The sequence below is a fragment of the Artibeus jamaicensis genome, unplaced genomic scaffold (genome assembly GCF_021234435.1).
Source record: "Artibeus jamaicensis isolate MK-2021 breed Jamaican fruit bat unplaced genomic scaffold, CSHL_Jam_final scaffold_1964, whole genome shotgun sequence".
NCBI classification, from domain to species: domain Eukaryota; kingdom Metazoa; phylum Chordata; class Mammalia; order Chiroptera; family Phyllostomidae; genus Artibeus; species Artibeus jamaicensis.
The window spans coordinates 21192625-21209089 of record NW_026522030.1 but is presented as its reverse complement, the minus strand read 5'-3'; the positions used below and the strand labels follow the sequence as shown (position 1 = coordinate 21209089).

The window sequence follows — 16465 nt, the reverse complement described above, 5'->3', positions numbered from 1 at the left end:
TTGACCTCTCCTCCTCTCGCTTCCCCTTCCAGCCGCAGCCCCTGGAGCCAGGGCCCCTCCTCTGCAGTCGCCCGGCGGCTGGGAACCCAACTCTGCGCTCCTCCTGCCCCGCCCCCACGTGCCCCGCATATTTTCCACGCGGCTACGGCTGGGCGGTACACGCGCGCAGGTCGCCCTCAACCCCACCCGGCGCGTCCCTGTCCGCCCCTTCCCGCCCGCGCCAAGCTCTCGGAGTTCGGCCGCCCCTCCAGTCGCCCCCGCTTTCCCCTCTCCCCTGTTGCCCGCGCGCCCTCCCTTCTCCCTTTCCCTCTGCGGACTCTCCTCTCTTCCCTTGTGGACCAGCTTTAAGCTGAAATGTCTTTTCTGCCCTTTTTTGGGATGTTTCTCCGCGGGGAGGCGGAGCTGGGCTGGGCCGGGCCAGGGAAGGCTGGGGACCAGGGGAAGAATTACTGAGCCGCTGCGCGTCGGGAGCAGAGGGAGAGGTGCCCCCTCCAAACCAGAGCGCGAGAAACAGTCCCCGGAACCGGGTCCTAGGGTCGCGAAGTCTGAAGCGTGGGCGCGGGGCTGCTCTTGTTCCTCCTCGAGGTGGGGCGGGTGGGGCGGGGGAGAGGAAGTGGGGAGCGGCCTGGGAGGAGGTAAGGGAGACCAGGCAGAGCAGAGGGTGGGAGGCCTGGCTTTCGTTGGTCGGGGGTGGTGACCGTGGAAGCCGTGGGCTCCGGCCCTGCCCGGGGGTGGGGAGGGACGCGTAATGTATTTAGACCTGCTTAGCTGCCAGCTGCTACACATGGGACATGTACCTGATTTCATACTGTTAACTGCAGTCCACCTCCCCGCTTTCCCAAAACTCATGAGACACCTCCATCCACCTGTAGCCAGTGCTTGACCCCTGGACATGGTCAAGCGCTCCCAGTTCCTCACTTTCCACATCCACTTAATTCCGTGGTCGTAGAATCTTACTTCCTACAAATGTAGTTCCTCTCCGGAGTCTCTAGGGTTGCCTGAGGCAGTTCGTTTTATTACCTTCTGGCTGGGTCTGTTGTGGTCTTACTCCTAGTTCTTCAATTCATTCATTCATTCAAATAGTCCTCTGCATTGCTACAAAGTTTTTTTTGTTTGTTTTGTTTTTGTTTTTTAATGAAGGAGTCCCTTAACCAACAGTTTTATTTTGTTATCTTGAGGATATGTCCATGGATGAGAGAGAGGAATATCAATCTGATGCCTTCCATAGGTGTCCCAAAGCAGGGAATTGAACCCGAAACCTAAGTGTGACGGAGCCACCAGGGCCCAAAGTTCTTTTTAAAAGTTGGTGCGAATGGGATCCTAAAACCCTCCCAACCCTCTCCCTACTCCCTCCCTCGAGGGTAAAAGTCAACATTTCTTAATATGGTATTGAAGGCCCTTTGTTTCAGCCCCTGCCTACCTCTCTAGCCTCATCTCTTTAAAAAATATTTTTTATCTTTTGTTTTTAAATGCATTCATTTTACAGCCACAATTTCAGCCTAGCCTCGCCTTTCATTTCCAGCCTCGCCCAGATACATAGGCTTGTACTTCATGCCGTGTTCGTACCGTTTCAAGCAGGCACGGAAAAGAGCCATGCTTTTAAAAAAGGTTTTTAAATTTTTTACCTATTGATTTTAGAGGAAGAGAGACTTGTTCCACTTATTCATGCATGCCTGCATGGGTTGCTTCTCGTGTGTGCCGTGACCAGACATCGGTGATGCTCTAGCCAACTGAGCTACCACGCCGGGGCTAGCCATACTTTTCTTAAAGCTCCCTCCCCCTTTTGTGCATTGTCCCTGTTCCCTAACATGCTCTTCCCGTGGCTGAAATCTGATGGCCTTGAAGATTTAGACCAAGTGCCTGTTCTGGGGAGTATTCCCTGGCCGCCTCCTCTCCCACCCTCTCCATCTGATACGTGTGTGCTCTCGGTGCAGGATCCCGTCATTCTCGTCAGAGCCCTTGTAACTGTTTTTCTACCTGTCTCCTCCAGAACAGGGACGGTCTTTCTCAAATATGAATCCCCAATGCCCAGAGTGGCATCAGGCATAGAAGCGGCACTTGCTATGCATTTCCCGGGTGAGTTTTTTGGCATCAGTTTCGAGGCGTACAAAGACACCAACACTATGCAGGTCCAGAGGAACTCATGGTCTCATGTGGCAGTGCTAAAACTTTGTGGTCTGAAAACCCCTTATGCTCTTAGAAATTAAGAGTGGCATTCCAAGTGGGTTATATCTTCCAGTACTTAACATATTTAAATGGAACTGAGAAATATAAAAATATTCATAGAAATAAGCCCAGACACAATCATATTAAGTTTTTCAGGAAAAACAATATGTTCACCTCCCCAAGTGAGTGAGCATAAGTTATTTTACATTTTTGCAAATCTCCCTCATATCTGGCTTAATAGAGGACAGCTTGATTATCAGAACCTACTTGGCTTTCTTTTGCTATATTTTGAAGTACTATATATGAGGAAAATCTAGTCTCACTCGGAAATGTGGGAAAAGATAGTTTCTGATAGTTTCTTATCTTAAGGGTTAGTTGCAATGTGGAACCTGAAACCATTATCAATACACTTTTGTGTTATTTGACATTAAATTCCATTGGTTTGTTATCGCATTTTGGTTGGCTCTTTTACTCAGGGATCATTTGTAACATTGGGCATCGGTCATTTGGAAAATACTGATTCACCGAGCTATGCAGATGTTCCACATGTTGACACACTTCAGTATACGTTATTTTTAAAAATCACATTCCCAAATATCAAGACTGGCTTTAACAGGTAAGTCTGTTTTCAGTTTTGGGAAGTTTAAGTCATGAAGCTCATGGTGGCAAATTTGTTTTCAAAATTCTAATTTTCACTTGAAAGTTTCATTGTATCATCGGTGATAAATACTGCCCGGTTTTTCTCTGAATTGACAGACTCATTCTGTTCCTTTTTCAGAAAAGTTCTGCCTGCTCCCCAAGGCTGATAATCATGGTCTCTCTGCCAATCATTCTTTCAAGTCAGTGTGGAAGTCTGTGGGGGGGAAAAAAAAGGCAGCTCACAGTGCAAAAAACTGTGTTTGCTCAAGATACTGTCATGATCTTGTGTACAGCAGACGGGTTCAATGCTTACTTCCCAGTACATTCCACAGAATATTGAAAAGACTTGTTATTCAAGGAATAGATTTAATAAGGTTTTTACTGCTTCATCAAGGACAGTCTTCAGTGAAGCTAGCATTTATCTTTAAATTGCTAGTGCATGGTGGTAAGAATAGAGTGACTGTTAGTGCACTGCCTCGATTTGTGCTAAGGCCATTTACCCACCAACATTTTTGCATCATCAGTACAAACACTGACACTGGAAAAGGAAAGCAATGTCCTAGTATTACTATGAAAATAATCTTGACCTTATGGACCCCTGAAAGGGTCTCGGGAACCCCTGTGCCCGAGGAGCATGTTTTAAGAACTGCTGGTCTAGTGGGTATTCAAATCTGTCCCCAGAAGGCTTCCTGAGGCACCACTAGTGACAGGTATGTGTTTGGGGATGTGGAGACATGCAAGGAAGTGGTGGCAGGAGTGAACAGCTGCCCAGAGCTCATAGCTGGAGTTCAACAGTCTAGACTACCACTTGTTGGAGAGGCTGGAGAAGGGATTTGATCCCTAAGATCCTCAGCTCACGATGCTGGACATTAAATCTGATTAGAGCCACAGTAGTGTGTATGGGAGTTGCCAGTCTTCTGCGTCAGGGAGGTGATAATACATCTCTATTTTCCAGTGCTTAGCACAGGCATGGCTTAGTAAATATTGAATGAATTAATCACAAGTGCCAGGAGTAATGGCAGGAAGTTGGCACCTTCCTTCATGGGCTGCCCTGGGGAGGACAAACTAATTCCGTGTACTTTACACTGACTCTCACAGGGTGGGAGTAGATGTCACGGCTTCAGGGAGGTGAAAGGAACCCGGAGTAGGGGCAGATGGGTGGTGTTTGTGTTCCACTAGGAGAAGCAAGGAAATAACAAGCTGGGCAGCAGGGCTGGTTAAATAATCATGCATGAAAACAGTGGCAGACCTAAGGGGTCTGCCACATGGTCCATGCAGTGTGGGCAGAGGGGGCGAATGCGGAAGTGGAAGCACACCTCACCCACCTCCCTCCTCCCTGAACCTCCAGATTAGCAGAGGCACTGGAACAGGGCTACCAGCACCCGCCTGGCCACTAGGGGAGCTCTGCCCCTACCTCTACAGTCTCACATCTGGGTCAAGCTTTTTCAGTTCCTTTTCTTCTAGTGCTGTTCTAGGCAGCAGGACAAGGCCTTGGAAGGACAAGTGCCCCAACCCAGTTAACAGTAGAATCGACCTGAGGCAGCCTCACTTGGGTTTTTTGCTTGTTAAATGCCTCAACCAATTCTTCTTAGGCCCAGACACTTGTATTTTATCGGCTTATTATTTTTAGCAAAGCTGCTTTTGAAAATTCGAATTTGGTCAGGAAATGAATTTGCTCACATACACTGAGCAGTTGGGAAGAACAAAGTGTCCCTTGTAGCCACAAAGCACAGTGGTAGTGGCTGTCCCTGCAACAAGAATGACACTTGGTGTGGCACGGGAGCTGGCCAGTGAAATCGGGGACAACAAAAATATGACTTCCCAGGGACAGCTTTTGGACGAGGATGCCCTTAGGGGTCTGGAGGAAGGGGCCTCGCAGGGTGGATTGCTGTGATCTGCCCTGCTCCATTCCTCAGTGACGGCAAGCTGGCGACAGAATGCCATCCCATTCTCTCCCCCACTGCCTTGCGGGAGACTCCCATCTCCTCACCAAGCCAGGCAGAGGTGCAGGCAGAACCACCTTTATTGGAGCGTGACTTGTTTGGGGCTTACAACCCCACAGCCCAACCACGGGGAGCTGGGGGTGCAAGGAGGAAGAGTATCAAAAAAGGATGAGTAGAGCTGAGGCTGTGGGGATTTGCCAGAAGCTGCTGGCAGGGTGGAATGGGCTGGGGCCCTGGCAGGTTCAGATTGAGGTACAGCAGCGTTAATAATACTCTTGGAGCGTTAATACTCTGGGGAGGGGCAGGCACTTAGGGGCCGTAGGGCATGAAGGCACTTGGAACTGGGAAGGGACAGGGGATGTGCAGCGGGCCTGGGTGGAGCCAGGCCCAGGGTTTGGCAGGCACTTTGGAGAGTGCTGGGGTTGGGCAGGTTGGGCCCGACAGCCCAGGAGGCTTTGGTAGTGGCAGGCACAGTCTCTGGGCTGGGTCTGCATTAAATAGAAGCGGATGCCCTAGTGCTCGTCTCGAAGCTCTGAAGGCAGGAACTTGTACTGTTGCTGTCGGATCTGGGCTAGCTTCTTCCGCGCCTCTTCCAGCTCTCGTTCCTTACGGAGCATCTCTTCCTGTGCAGCAATGATCTGAGGGAAGGGGATCAGGGGCTCAGTTCAGCAAGTGTGTGCATTAGGGTACAGGGTGGGTGGGACCAGCACAGGCAACGTGACTGCCCTGTGACTGCTGTCCCTCAGAGAGTCTGACACAAAGTTCACCTGGGCAATGCCGCCGACCATCTTCTCCTTCACCACTACTGTCTCGTTCTCCTCGTCTTCAAAGGCTGCTGCCTTCTGTGCCGCCTTCACCAGGTTGTCCGAGGCTCGCTTTACTGCATTGCCAGCAACCTGGGCAGAGAGAAGGCGGCATGAGAGAATTCAGACAGTGTCCCAGTTGAGAGAGTTCCCCCACAGAAAAGCATGTTTTCGGGGTGACAATTTAATGCAGCATAGCCCACGGTACAGTGGGATGGGTTAGGGTTCCTCACCTGAAGCCGTTTCATTGCCTCAGAGTCCTGGTCAGCCTTGACCTTGCAGGCCACAAGGAGCTGGGCTGTGGAGGCAGCTACCTGCTTGGCTGATGAGATGAGCTTCTCCTGGCTGGCATGGCCTTGCACAGCTGCATTGGCTGCCTCACACAGATTGTTGGTGGCTGCAGCCACCATCCGGGCCTGAAGTGAGGAAATAAAATTAAAAAATGCCTTTTGCCCTGGTCCATCCCCTCACTAGTCTTCTTCGGTCGCTCCAGTTCAGAGAGACTGAGGGGGTGTTGTGCACTCACAGCAGAAATGAGGCCCTGGGACCACTGCCCATCATCCAGTGCATTGGCTGGAATGGCGCCCACCTGTGGAGGAAGAAGGAGAGCCCGTTCGGATCTGTGCTCTCCACATGTATGTAAAGGCCTCCTGTTACAAAGCAGCTGCTGGTCCCCATGCTTCTGAGTATCCAAGTACTTACCTTCCCTTGGGCTACCAGTTCCCTCTGGGCAGCCGATGCAGCCTTTACCAGGGCACTGGTAGCTGCTGCAATGGACTTGGCAGCTTCCAGTATCTGCTCCTCAAAGTTCAAGGACTCATCCGCTTCCTGCAATGGAAACAAAGGTTGCAGAGAGAGATACAAAGTAAGAGGGGGCTGAAGGTGGGGACTTTCTGCCAGTAGGAGGGTGGAGAAGAGGGAGGGAGCAGGACTGACCTTGGGTTTGGCCCGGGGCTTCAGCTGCTCCAGCTTTTTGGCTGCAGCCTCAATGGCGGCTGCAGCTCCCAGGAGCTCATTCTCAGCGATGACTGTGGGGTCCTCTGGGTCCACCCACTCTGTTCCTGGTGGGACAAAGAGGGTAAGGAAGGGGCTGAGTCAGAGCAGGGAGGTCAGGAGCTCTGGGCAGCATGGTTAGTATCACCTGGCCCATGGCACCTGTGGGGTCTACTGGCAGAGGCCAGCTCAGAGCAGTCTGACTGGAAAACAGGGTCCTCCCCACGACAAAAGTGTTTCTTTCCTCCCTGCCCCTGGTCATCCCTCACCCTTCATGGCCTCAGCAGCCTGGATGAGCTCAGTGACTGAACCAGCAACACGCTTTGAGTGTCCTGTCAATTGCTGCTTCAATTCCGGGCTTGGTTTCTGCAGGGTCTGGGGAAGAAAGGGGCAGGGAGCAGAGAGCATCAGACCTTAGCTTCTACCCTGACCTAAAATTGGGGCAGACCATGGACCACCAACACCATCCATAGCCGCTCCGCGCCATAGCCCGAGTACCACGCCACCCGTCCAGGTGCACTCTGCACACACGGTAAAGGCAGTGGGGCTGCGTGTCACTCACCGGCTGACAAGGAGCAGAGAGAATGATGAAATGAGAAGAAAGAAGAGATGACGAAGGTAGAGAAGGAGGAGGTCAGGTGGAAGGAGAGGAAATAAGAAAAAGGAGAGGAAGAGGTAAGTGTGAGAACCAAAGATGCTAAGAATGATGAGGCCCCAGTGGAAGGGAGGCTTGGAAATGAGAACAGATTTGGGAAATAAGATGGTGAGGAGGGGCGGAGACTTGAACAAAAAATTACAGAATTGTGTCTGGGGCACGTGGGAAGAGGACTGTGCACTCGGGGAGGCTGGGGGGAGGAGCAGACAGCTCCCTGCTCACCAGCAGCACGTGGTCCAGCAGCTCCAGGTAGCCATTGGCACATTCCCGGCCGTAGTGCAGGGCTCGAAGCCGCACATCTGGGGCCACTTCTGGGTGGTAAGCAGCTTCCTATACCACAGAGTAATACATTAACTTCAGGGTCCCAACGAGCTCCAGGTGCCCCGAACCCCTTCAGTTTCGCCACTATCATGTTCTGTCCTCAAGGTGCCTCGCTCCCAGGGTTTCTACCTTGCAAGCCCGGAGCATATCTGCAATAGCACGACGACTCAGGTTGGCTGTGGCAATGACATCTTCCTGGCGACATGAGTTGCCAGCGGCAACAGCTTTGGCTGTTGCCATGGTGATTCCCTTGGTCATTCGGATGAAATCTTCTGGGGTAGAAGTCTTGGCAGGTGGCTCTGGTGAACAGAAGACCTGTTGGGGCAGCAGAACGGGAGGAAACATTTCACAGTGAGACTAACGCAAAGCAGCGCTTGGGTAATTTGGTTCATTCATCCACGTGTTCACTCAGCAAGCAGTCACTGAGCACTTATTGTAGGTCAAGTCCTTGGAGAAGTTCACACATTCACAGCTGATATAACAGCAGGCAGCTGGGCATCATTTCTGACTCAAGGGATTGGGGAGGGTTTGTATGAAATTAAAGCAGCAGCTTTTGAGGTAGGTTTTTCATTCCATCTCAAAACTAAACTAAACTAAACTAAACTAAACTAAACTAAACTAAACTAAACTAAACTAAACTAAACTACAGAGAAGCCCTGAGGGGGATGAATGGCTGAGGTGAGACAGGAAAGAATTGGGTCTTCAGAGGTCCAGGTAACAGATGAGTATTTCAGGGAAATGGTAGGGTGGGAATAACCAGGATATCAGGTGGAAGAGTTTGAAAGAGTGTTCTAGAATATAGAAATGGTGGAGAAAATGTTGTCGGGGCCTTGAAAATCAGACTTAGGATTTTACATAATACATAAAAGTAATAAAAATACTTTGATGTATGTGTCCCTCCAACAAATTGTTAAAGACCAGCTAGGTGGCAGGTTTGGTGTGGGGTGCTAGGGATGTAATGGGGAAAAAGGCAGAAAGGAGCTTACACTCTAGTTTTGGATGCAGGCAGAAAGCAAGCAAACAAGCAGAAAAACCAAAGACTTATTTGAGCTATGAAGGAAAATAAAGAGGGAGACGTGCTGTGAGGAGAGAGAAAAATGGGGTCCTTCAGAGAGGTGCTCAGGGAAGGCCTCTGTGCAGAGCAGACATTTAAGCTAAAGCCTGAAGGATTGGAAGGAGCCAAATTTCCAAAAGGCTGGAGAAAAAGCAAGTTCAAGGGCCTACAGTGGGCAAGAACTGACAACATGATGGGCCTGGGGTGCAGAAAAGGAAGAGAGGGGTAGGATGGGTTTGAGGAAGCCAACAGGGGCCACGGGAATAGGGCAGCGATGGTAAGGAGTGTGAATTCTACCGCAGCGAAATGACACAATTTATATTTAAGAAAGATAATTCTGGCTGCTTTGTAATGTATTGGGGAGGGGGTGAGTGCACAAGCAGGGAGGTAAGATCGAGGCTATGGCATAAACACAACTATGGACTGATGGTCTGGACAGGTGGCGGTGGGAGAGCTGGGAAAGGAGATGGTGAGGTCAGGAGGGAGCACTAGCAAAAACTGCAGACAGGCCGACGTGGGGGACAAGGGAGAACGTTACAGCTGGAACTGAGTCACTAAAAGGTGACATTTACTGAGATGGGAAGGACAAGGGAATGGTCAGGTTTGGGAGGCAGAAAGTTGAAAGCTTCAGGGTGGACATCTCCAAGGAGAGGTGAAAAGATGAATTCAGGAGTGAGAAAGATTAAGCAGGAGAGGTAAGGCTGATGGAGAGTAGGGGCGCAGAGACTGGTTAGAAAACAGGTACTGCAGTCCCAGTGAGGGAGGGCGCATGAAAACCTGAACTGGAGTGCTGGCTAGGACTGGAGAGGAGGAGGGCGAGGAAAAGCGAATGGAAAAGGGCAGTTGGAAGGACTTGGCAATAGCCTGGATATGGTGAATAAGAGAGGGAAGTCAAAGATGACCGAGGGGCATCTTCGAGACTGGCAGGCTGCAGCCACCATTAGCAGGAAATAGTGTGTCAGGAAGAACAGCTGGATGGAAAGCACTGAGTTTCGCTGGTGAAGTCAAATGCGCCATTGAAAATAACTAAACTCAGAACTAAGTCAACTTCTAAGAGAACAATAATGCAAGTGGTTGAATTTGCAAAGAGAACACAGAAAGAGAGCTATTTGTACAATTTTGGAAAGGCCTGGTTTACTCTGTTGAAGGCGATTCAATGACTCTAGAAGAGATATTACAGAGGCAAGAGAAAAACCAGTGTCAAGAAAGCCAAAGGGGGGTGGGGTGGGCAGGGCAGGGGAGAGCAATGGGGGAAAAATGGGGACAACTGTAATTAAACAACAATAAAAAAATAAAAATAAAGAAAACCAAAGGAAAGCCCTGGCCAGGCAGTTCATCTGGTTAGAACGTTGTCCAATATGCCAAGGTTGTGTGGGTTTGTCTCTTCCCTATTTCCTTCCTTTTTCTCCTCTCTCTCAAAAAAAAAAAAAAAAAAAAGCCAAAGAAAAAAATCTCAGAGAGAGGCTATTACCACACTCAAATATTTTGGAAATGTTTGAAGACAACTAACAGGCCCCTGGTGACCCTGGGAGCGTAGTGGTGAAAGATGACAGCTGTCAAATGGTAAAAAGGTGAGGGGGAAGACCTGAAAGCCGCTCACTTAGGAAGTTTGGCCACGAGCGAGAAGAGCGTGTGGGACTGTGTACAGCTCCACGAATACACGTGACATATGGCCTCCCAGTCCAGCAGGACCCCTCTCTCTGACTTGAGGGCCTGGTGCCCCAACTCGCACTCACCGCCAGCTCCTGCCGGATGTGTTCTGTGGTTGCCTCCAGGGCCCGTGTGCCTTTGGTAGCCTCATCTTCCACCGCTTTCACAGTCTTGAGCAATGATGTCACATTGGTCACCATCACCTAGGGGTATCAGAGGGGCAGGGGAGCGGATCATGTGAAGGAACAGGAGGAGGCGCGCTGACCTGCCCCCTTTCCTGAGATTGCTCTCATCCTTCTAACCTTGGCAGAGTTCTTGAGCTGCCACACAGCAGGGTCATCCCCGACTTTGCCAGCTGCAGCCTTTGTTGCGCTGATGAGGTCTCCCAGGGCCTTGGCCACATCTTTCACTGCATTGATCAGCACCACCTGTGGGACGGCAGCGGCTCTGGTCCATGAGAGTTACAAGGGGAACAGGAAGTGGATCCAACTAGAATTTGAGCTGTCGGGTGGATACCTGTGTCTCAGGGTCCTCGGATCCCAGGCTGGCTGCACCCAGCTTCACCACATCGGCCAGGCGGGTGATGGTGGCCACGGACGACTGGGCGGCCTGTGCCAGCTTCTCCTGGCTCCCAGCTGCATTCTGCACCAGGACCTTGGTGTCTTCCACCAGCACCTTTGCAGTCTTCAGGATTCCCTCTCTGAGGGAGGGCCCAGCCTAGTCAGGTACCCTGTTCCTCCAGCCTCTTCTGGCTTCACCCCACCCTGCCTCCCTGAGGCCCCATTCCCTCCTCACCGGTGGTCAGCAAAAGTTTCGGCACCCTCTCGATTGAGTGTGCCCGCAGTAGCAAACATGATGGTGGTGTCCAGGTCGGCAATGATGCCGGACACAGCACTGGCTGCCGTGATGCAGGCCTGGGTGCCGCGATTCCCAGCTTGGAGTGCAGCCAGCACGTGGGAGACCTGGGAGAGGGAAGTCACATAATGACTGGCAGGTGCCATGTGAAATGCAAAGGTCACCGAGTGCCTGGGAGAAGAGACAAAGGAGAGGCCTGGGACAGTTGGAGGAGGACGGGAAGGTCTGCAAGGTTGGAGAGCCAGTCCCCCAGTCTGCCGGGATAAGCACAGTCACCTTTTCAGAGACTCTCCGGGCGCACTCTATGAGCTCCTTCTTGGTGTAGGAGTCACTGGGGCTGCACTGCAGGGCTCCGGCCTTGGTGACCAGAGCAGAACAGCCATGCCCCAGCTCCTGAACCCGATGTTTGATGTGGGCACCTATCTGTGGGCAGATGGGAAAGGAGATGGATTTTACCAGAGGCACGCGGACAGTTCCACTGGGCTTGGAAGAGTTGGTAAGTACCTAAAAACATGCATCGTAGCACAGACTTATTCCGTTTCCATACCCTTGTGGCAGGAGGTCACTCCCACACAGGGATAATAACAGCAGGTGGGCATCAGCTGGTACGGGCTGTGTTAAGCGCAGCGAGGAGGAGGGGGAAGAAGCACCTTATGCTGGAGTATTTGAATCAGAGGGCAGGGGATTACAATTTGGCCTCTATGAGGTTGTGGAGGGTTTTGGGATTGGAGACTGGGTGTATCTTGTTGAAATCCAGTTACTTGCTTTCTTGGAAAGCCAGGAGCTTAGGGAAGGAAGAGCTTCCTGGCTCTGCAGCAAGGAAGAACCAAGAGGGAAATACAGACTTGCAGCAGAACAGAGCGCACCCCAGGCCCAGAGGGGACTTGGCAGAGGCCAGAGCAGTGGACTGGGAAATCCTAGCTCGCAAGCTGCCTCCTTTGTCCCTGTAACTGAAGGCTTTGAACCCACCCCTACGCAGAGCTCTGGTCACTCGTTAGTGGAGGGGCCCTGCGAGTGTATCCCCATCTATGAAAGACTAGAGGGAGTTGCGGGTGGAAGAGCCCAGAGACTGACAAGATGGGAACAAGGGACATGCCACTGGAGTCTCTGTGAGGAGCAGGGGGGAGGTCAGAGCTGCCTCCGTGATCACCTCTTCATTCTCAGCAGCCACAGCTGCAGGCTTTGCCTGCGAGGCCAGCCGGCCGTAGTCACTGGTCAGCTGGTTAGCGAGAGGGCCCAGCTCCTCTGGGCTCGTGTTCGACTTGGTTACCTGGTAATAACGGAAAAGGTGAAATTATGTGCAAACTCAGCTCCCCAAGGGCAGTCCTCTTATACTCTCCCGAACTCACCATCTCCTGAACGGTGACAGCAATGGCCTTGGCTGTCCGCACCATAGTAGTCTGGTAATCCACGAAGGAACCATCTGGTTCGCCCATGGGTCCTTCATCTAGCTGAGGGGGGAGAATAAGGAAAGGGGAATGATTGTCACGGTCTCTGCCCCTGTGCTCAGGGACCCTGGCCCGGGGTGGCCTCGGTGTCCATGGGCACCCCAAGACTCTAACCTGGTTGATGGCCTGGGTGATGGAGTCCACCATGCCACCGACGACCCCGGCGGCACTAGCTGCCTCGTTGAGGGTTGTTGTCAGGTCCTCTACGGCCTCTGTCATCATCTGCACAGCCTCTTCCAGGGCTTCCTGGGTGTTAGCTGCTTGCTGTGGGTTGGAGTGTGAGTGTGTGTTGGGGGGGTCCTGTTCCTGCTTCTCACACCCTGTCTAGTAGCAGCCCCCCTCCCAGCCCTCCATACCTTGGGGTTGCCACCAGCCTCCTTGGCTGTGTACAGCAACTGCAGGGCAGATTCCGCCAAGGTTTTCGTCTGGTCCAGGAGTGCCATCTGCTGTGGGTGGCTCAGGGTCTTGGAGGCAGCGCCCACTGCAGCCAGGGTGAGCGGCTCGAAGTACTGGGCCATCTGAGACACCTGAGGTGAAGTGTCGGAATGGGTGGGGGTCAGCTGGGCCAGGAACTCTCTTCCGCCCGACCCCCAGGCCTGCCCTCCGATCTCCAGGTACCTTGTGTCCCAGCTGGGAGGCTTCAGCCCGGGCAGCACTGGCCAGAGGCTCGATAAGGTGGGAGATTTCCTGCACCGCCGTGAGCATCTGAGTGTGCAAGGCCTGAGGAAGAAGCGGACATTAGCCCTGTGACCTGGAATAAGACCCCCGGGACCCCACACTTCCTTCCACACCAAACCCATGAATGCCCTCGGCGGGTTCCGTAAGTCCCTCTGAAGCCCATTCCCGTCTTCAAGACTGCCCTCTCTTTCAGGATACAACCTCCTTCCCCCTTACCTCTTGAGAGATTCCCTCACGGGGAGCAAGCTGCTGGCTGACCGCAGCGAGGGAGGCCTGGTCTAGGTCCCGCAGACAGCTGTTCAGAGCTGCAATGGCCGTCTCACACTCCAGCTGGCCTGGAGCCTTGTCCCTGCAGATACATCACAGGCTCCAACACCGAGAATATCCCCTTGGAACAAAGCCAGCCCATCTATCTCATGCCCCCCAAATCTCAGACAACAGGGTCCTCCCACACCATCCCACCTACTTGCACCTACATGCCGGCCCCTCCACTCTGCCACAGGGCATGTCCCCGTTACGCCAGTTCTCCACATCCCCTCAGTACCTCATGCTTGTAATAAGCTTCTTAATGGAGTCTGAGACGGTGCGGGAGTGGCCGGCCAACACTGACCAGCGGGGCGGGTCTCGGGGATTGACTGCCAGGGCTCGGGCCGTCTGGATCAGACCCCCGGCGCTCTCCAACATGGTCTTGGCAGAGCTTACAATGGGCTCCATGGCAGCCCGGCCCTGGGAGAGGGGTGGAGGGAGGTGAGTCTCACGGCTGCCAAGGAGATGGGCGGCAGTCGGCCCATCACTCCTCCCTTAGCACTTGCCACCTCACCTCGGGGCTGATCTGGGCAGGAATGCTGGCGAACTCAGGGTTGGATGCAAAGGCACTCAGGTTGTCCACCGCCTCCAGCAGCGGGGCTGTGGCTGCTTGGCACTGGGCACGGTTCTCCTCGGTGAAGGCCCCATCCAGCGCCTGCCGGTGGGTGACAGAGAGGCCCTCAGGATGGACTGCGGGCAAAGGAGGTGAAGCCCAGGTCTCTCCTGGGCTTGAAGGTGTGGGGACAGGCCGGTGATGACCGGCACAGATAGGAAACAGCTTAGGTTTGGGAAGGAATTTGTTAGAAGGTCTCTGGGAATAGTGTGGGGTCTCAGGGGAGAGAAGACTAGACAGGTCAGTGAAAGGCTGAGATTCAAACGCTGAAAACCTTGATGGTCTTGACAAGATTGGCTGTGCTGTTGGCCACCTCCTTGGCTGACTGCACAAACTGGCGCTTGGCGGTGGGGTTGGCGGTGCGAGCAGAGGCCAGGCGGCAGCTGTTGCACAGTGCGGAGGTGTGTTTGGCCACAATGGTGGCTGCAGAGAGCACCTGGAGAGACAAAGTGAACAGGCATGAGGTGGGCAGGAGGGGAGCACACACACACCCGGGGAGGGGTCCATGTTAGGCTGGAGAACAAACAGTGACATCTTTGGAAGTCTGATTAGGAAAGAAAAGGGTTGCTTGAGAAGTCAAGATTTGGGAGACAGTGGGACCCAAAGATGAGCAGGGTGTGTGTGTGTGTTGGGGGGGGGGAATGAAAGACGGACACACTAACGGAGACATTCTAATGGTATCAGTAGGAGAGTAAGCCCACACATCTATAGCAAGTCATGAACTCAGGAGTAGCTGAAAGAATAATGAGAAATGTGGCAAGAAGAGACAATTACCCAAAGAGAAGCTGTGTCTGGCAGGTGACAGATGGCTCTCGCCCTCTCCTCCTCCACAGCCTGCGTCTCCCTCCTTCCCCACAGGGCCAGTCCTCCTGGCTCGGGACCCTTCCCCAGACGTGCCCATGGTACCTGTGCCCTGGAGTTACCTGAGCCTGGGTGCAGCCAGGCTCCCCCAAACTCTGACAGGCCATCTGAATTGCCTGGTTTGCACGGGCAAACTGCGTGGGCTCCACCAGCCCCTGCTGTCCTGCTTGGCTGTTGGGGTCAGAGACACCAACCAGGTATGCAGCCTGGGGACAGAGAAATTTGGGGGTGAGGAATAAAGAACAACACTCAGGTAAGAACCAAATGGCGGCAGTGAGGACAAAGGAGAGTAGGGGTAAGTTTAGTGACCAGGGGTCTATGATACTGGAGGCATTAACAAACTATACAAACTAGGTATTAACAAATTAAAGAACTTACCAAACAATATTAACAAAATGATTAATTATGAACCAGTTAAACCATCTCTAAGAAGTTATTAACAAGCTAAGTTCAGGGTCTCAACAAACTACAGCGGCACTACAGAAAGCTCCCCATCCCTACCCCGGGCATGCAGAGCCTCTTCTAAAGACAGGCTCTAAAACCATGGAGCCTGTTAGGCTGATTAACATTCACAACACCTGAGAGCTTCGGAGATTTGGCAGGAGGAAAGGGGGATGTGTGTAATGGCTGCCAATTTTTTTTTTAAGGCTGAAAGACCACCATAAGGTTCGATTCATACTTTACCACATGATGGCTTTGCTTTTTCTTTTTGCTCTTCCAGAAATAAGTCAAGCCACATACAGCCACCGAACAGGAAAGGACAATGGAAGGGAGGGGAGATTAAGGGAGCTAGATGGCAGGCTTTCAGGGAAGCAGTGTGAGATGATAAATTCAGTGTTAAGCCAGTATTAAGAATTCATATACTAAAGCAAAATACTCTGGGAGCTAATAGTTGTCTTATATTCTACAATGTAGAAAAAAGCGAAGTTAAGTGGTAACTCAGGTTAACTAGAAATTTAGTCACTGGTACTACTCTAATAAAGTAGTAATCATGTGACAAAATTAGTCCACACCAAGAAAGCCAGGGCTGGAAAAGGCCCACAGCCTGGACAGAGCAAGCGTGGCCCAAAGTGCCAGGGTCTGGGCTGACAGCGATGGGAACTGCTGGTGCTGGGTATTACTGACACATATCCGTACATGAGGGGAATAAAGAACCCCCGTTTCCACGTAGTTGGCTTTGCAAACATGACATGAGTGTCAGGCTGAGAGGAGGTGGAGACAGGAAAGCAGGGGCATTCCAGGAACCATCGGGAATAACCTGGGCAGCCGCCTCGGTGAAGCCACAGAGAGCCTTGGAAGCTGTGGCAATGGCCTCTCCAAACTCCGGCAGGTTTCCGTTCTTGGCATTTTGGGAGATGCCAGTCATGGCCTCGCCCAGTGCCTGAGGAACAGAGGGGATCAGGAGGGTCAGGTCCTGCCATCAGTGGGGTGGAGCAGCCCCGGTTGGTTCCATCGTCCTGCTCTCTGCCCTACTGGGTTC

The 16465-nt window shown here is 52.4% G+C and overlaps 1 protein-coding gene across 2 annotated transcripts in view; it reads right to left on the bottom strand.

The window, feature by feature from the left end:
• Positions 1 to 4810: 4810 nt before the first annotated feature.
• The window catches only part of TLN1 (talin 1), a 31677-nt gene continuing 20022 nt past the window's right edge, over positions 4811 to 16465 (bottom strand). For both annotated transcript variants that reach the window (XM_037144484.2, XM_037144485.2), the window contains 25 exons: positions 16244 to 16366; positions 15048 to 15191; positions 14399 to 14560; positions 14026 to 14166; positions 13750 to 13931; positions 13422 to 13554; positions 13146 to 13247; positions 12884 to 13054; positions 12642 to 12791; positions 12429 to 12530; positions 12230 to 12349; positions 11356 to 11502; positions 11020 to 11186; positions 10741 to 10924; positions 10527 to 10652; positions 10311 to 10427; positions 7650 to 7835; positions 7422 to 7529; positions 6814 to 6919; positions 6488 to 6612; positions 6254 to 6379; positions 6078 to 6140; positions 5785 to 5967; positions 5516 to 5644; positions 4811 to 5386 (listed from right to left, as the gene is read on the bottom strand). In XM_037144484.2, the coding sequence (XP_037000379.2) occupies positions 5261 to 5386; positions 5516 to 5644; positions 5785 to 5967; positions 6078 to 6140; positions 6254 to 6379; positions 6488 to 6612; positions 6814 to 6919; positions 7422 to 7529; positions 7650 to 7835; positions 10311 to 10427; positions 10527 to 10652; positions 10741 to 10924; positions 11020 to 11186; positions 11356 to 11502; positions 12230 to 12349; positions 12429 to 12530; positions 12642 to 12791; positions 12884 to 13054; positions 13146 to 13247; positions 13422 to 13554; positions 13750 to 13931; positions 14026 to 14166; positions 14399 to 14560; positions 15048 to 15191; positions 16244 to 16366 (3423 nt within the window). In that variant the 3' untranslated portion in view covers positions 4811 to 5260. The remainder of the gene's footprint in view (positions 5387 to 5515; positions 5645 to 5784; positions 5968 to 6077; positions 6141 to 6253; positions 6380 to 6487; positions 6613 to 6813; positions 6920 to 7421; positions 7530 to 7649; positions 7836 to 10310; positions 10428 to 10526; positions 10653 to 10740; positions 10925 to 11019; positions 11187 to 11355; positions 11503 to 12229; positions 12350 to 12428; positions 12531 to 12641; positions 12792 to 12883; positions 13055 to 13145; positions 13248 to 13421; positions 13555 to 13749; positions 13932 to 14025; positions 14167 to 14398; positions 14561 to 15047; positions 15192 to 16243; positions 16367 to 16465) is intronic.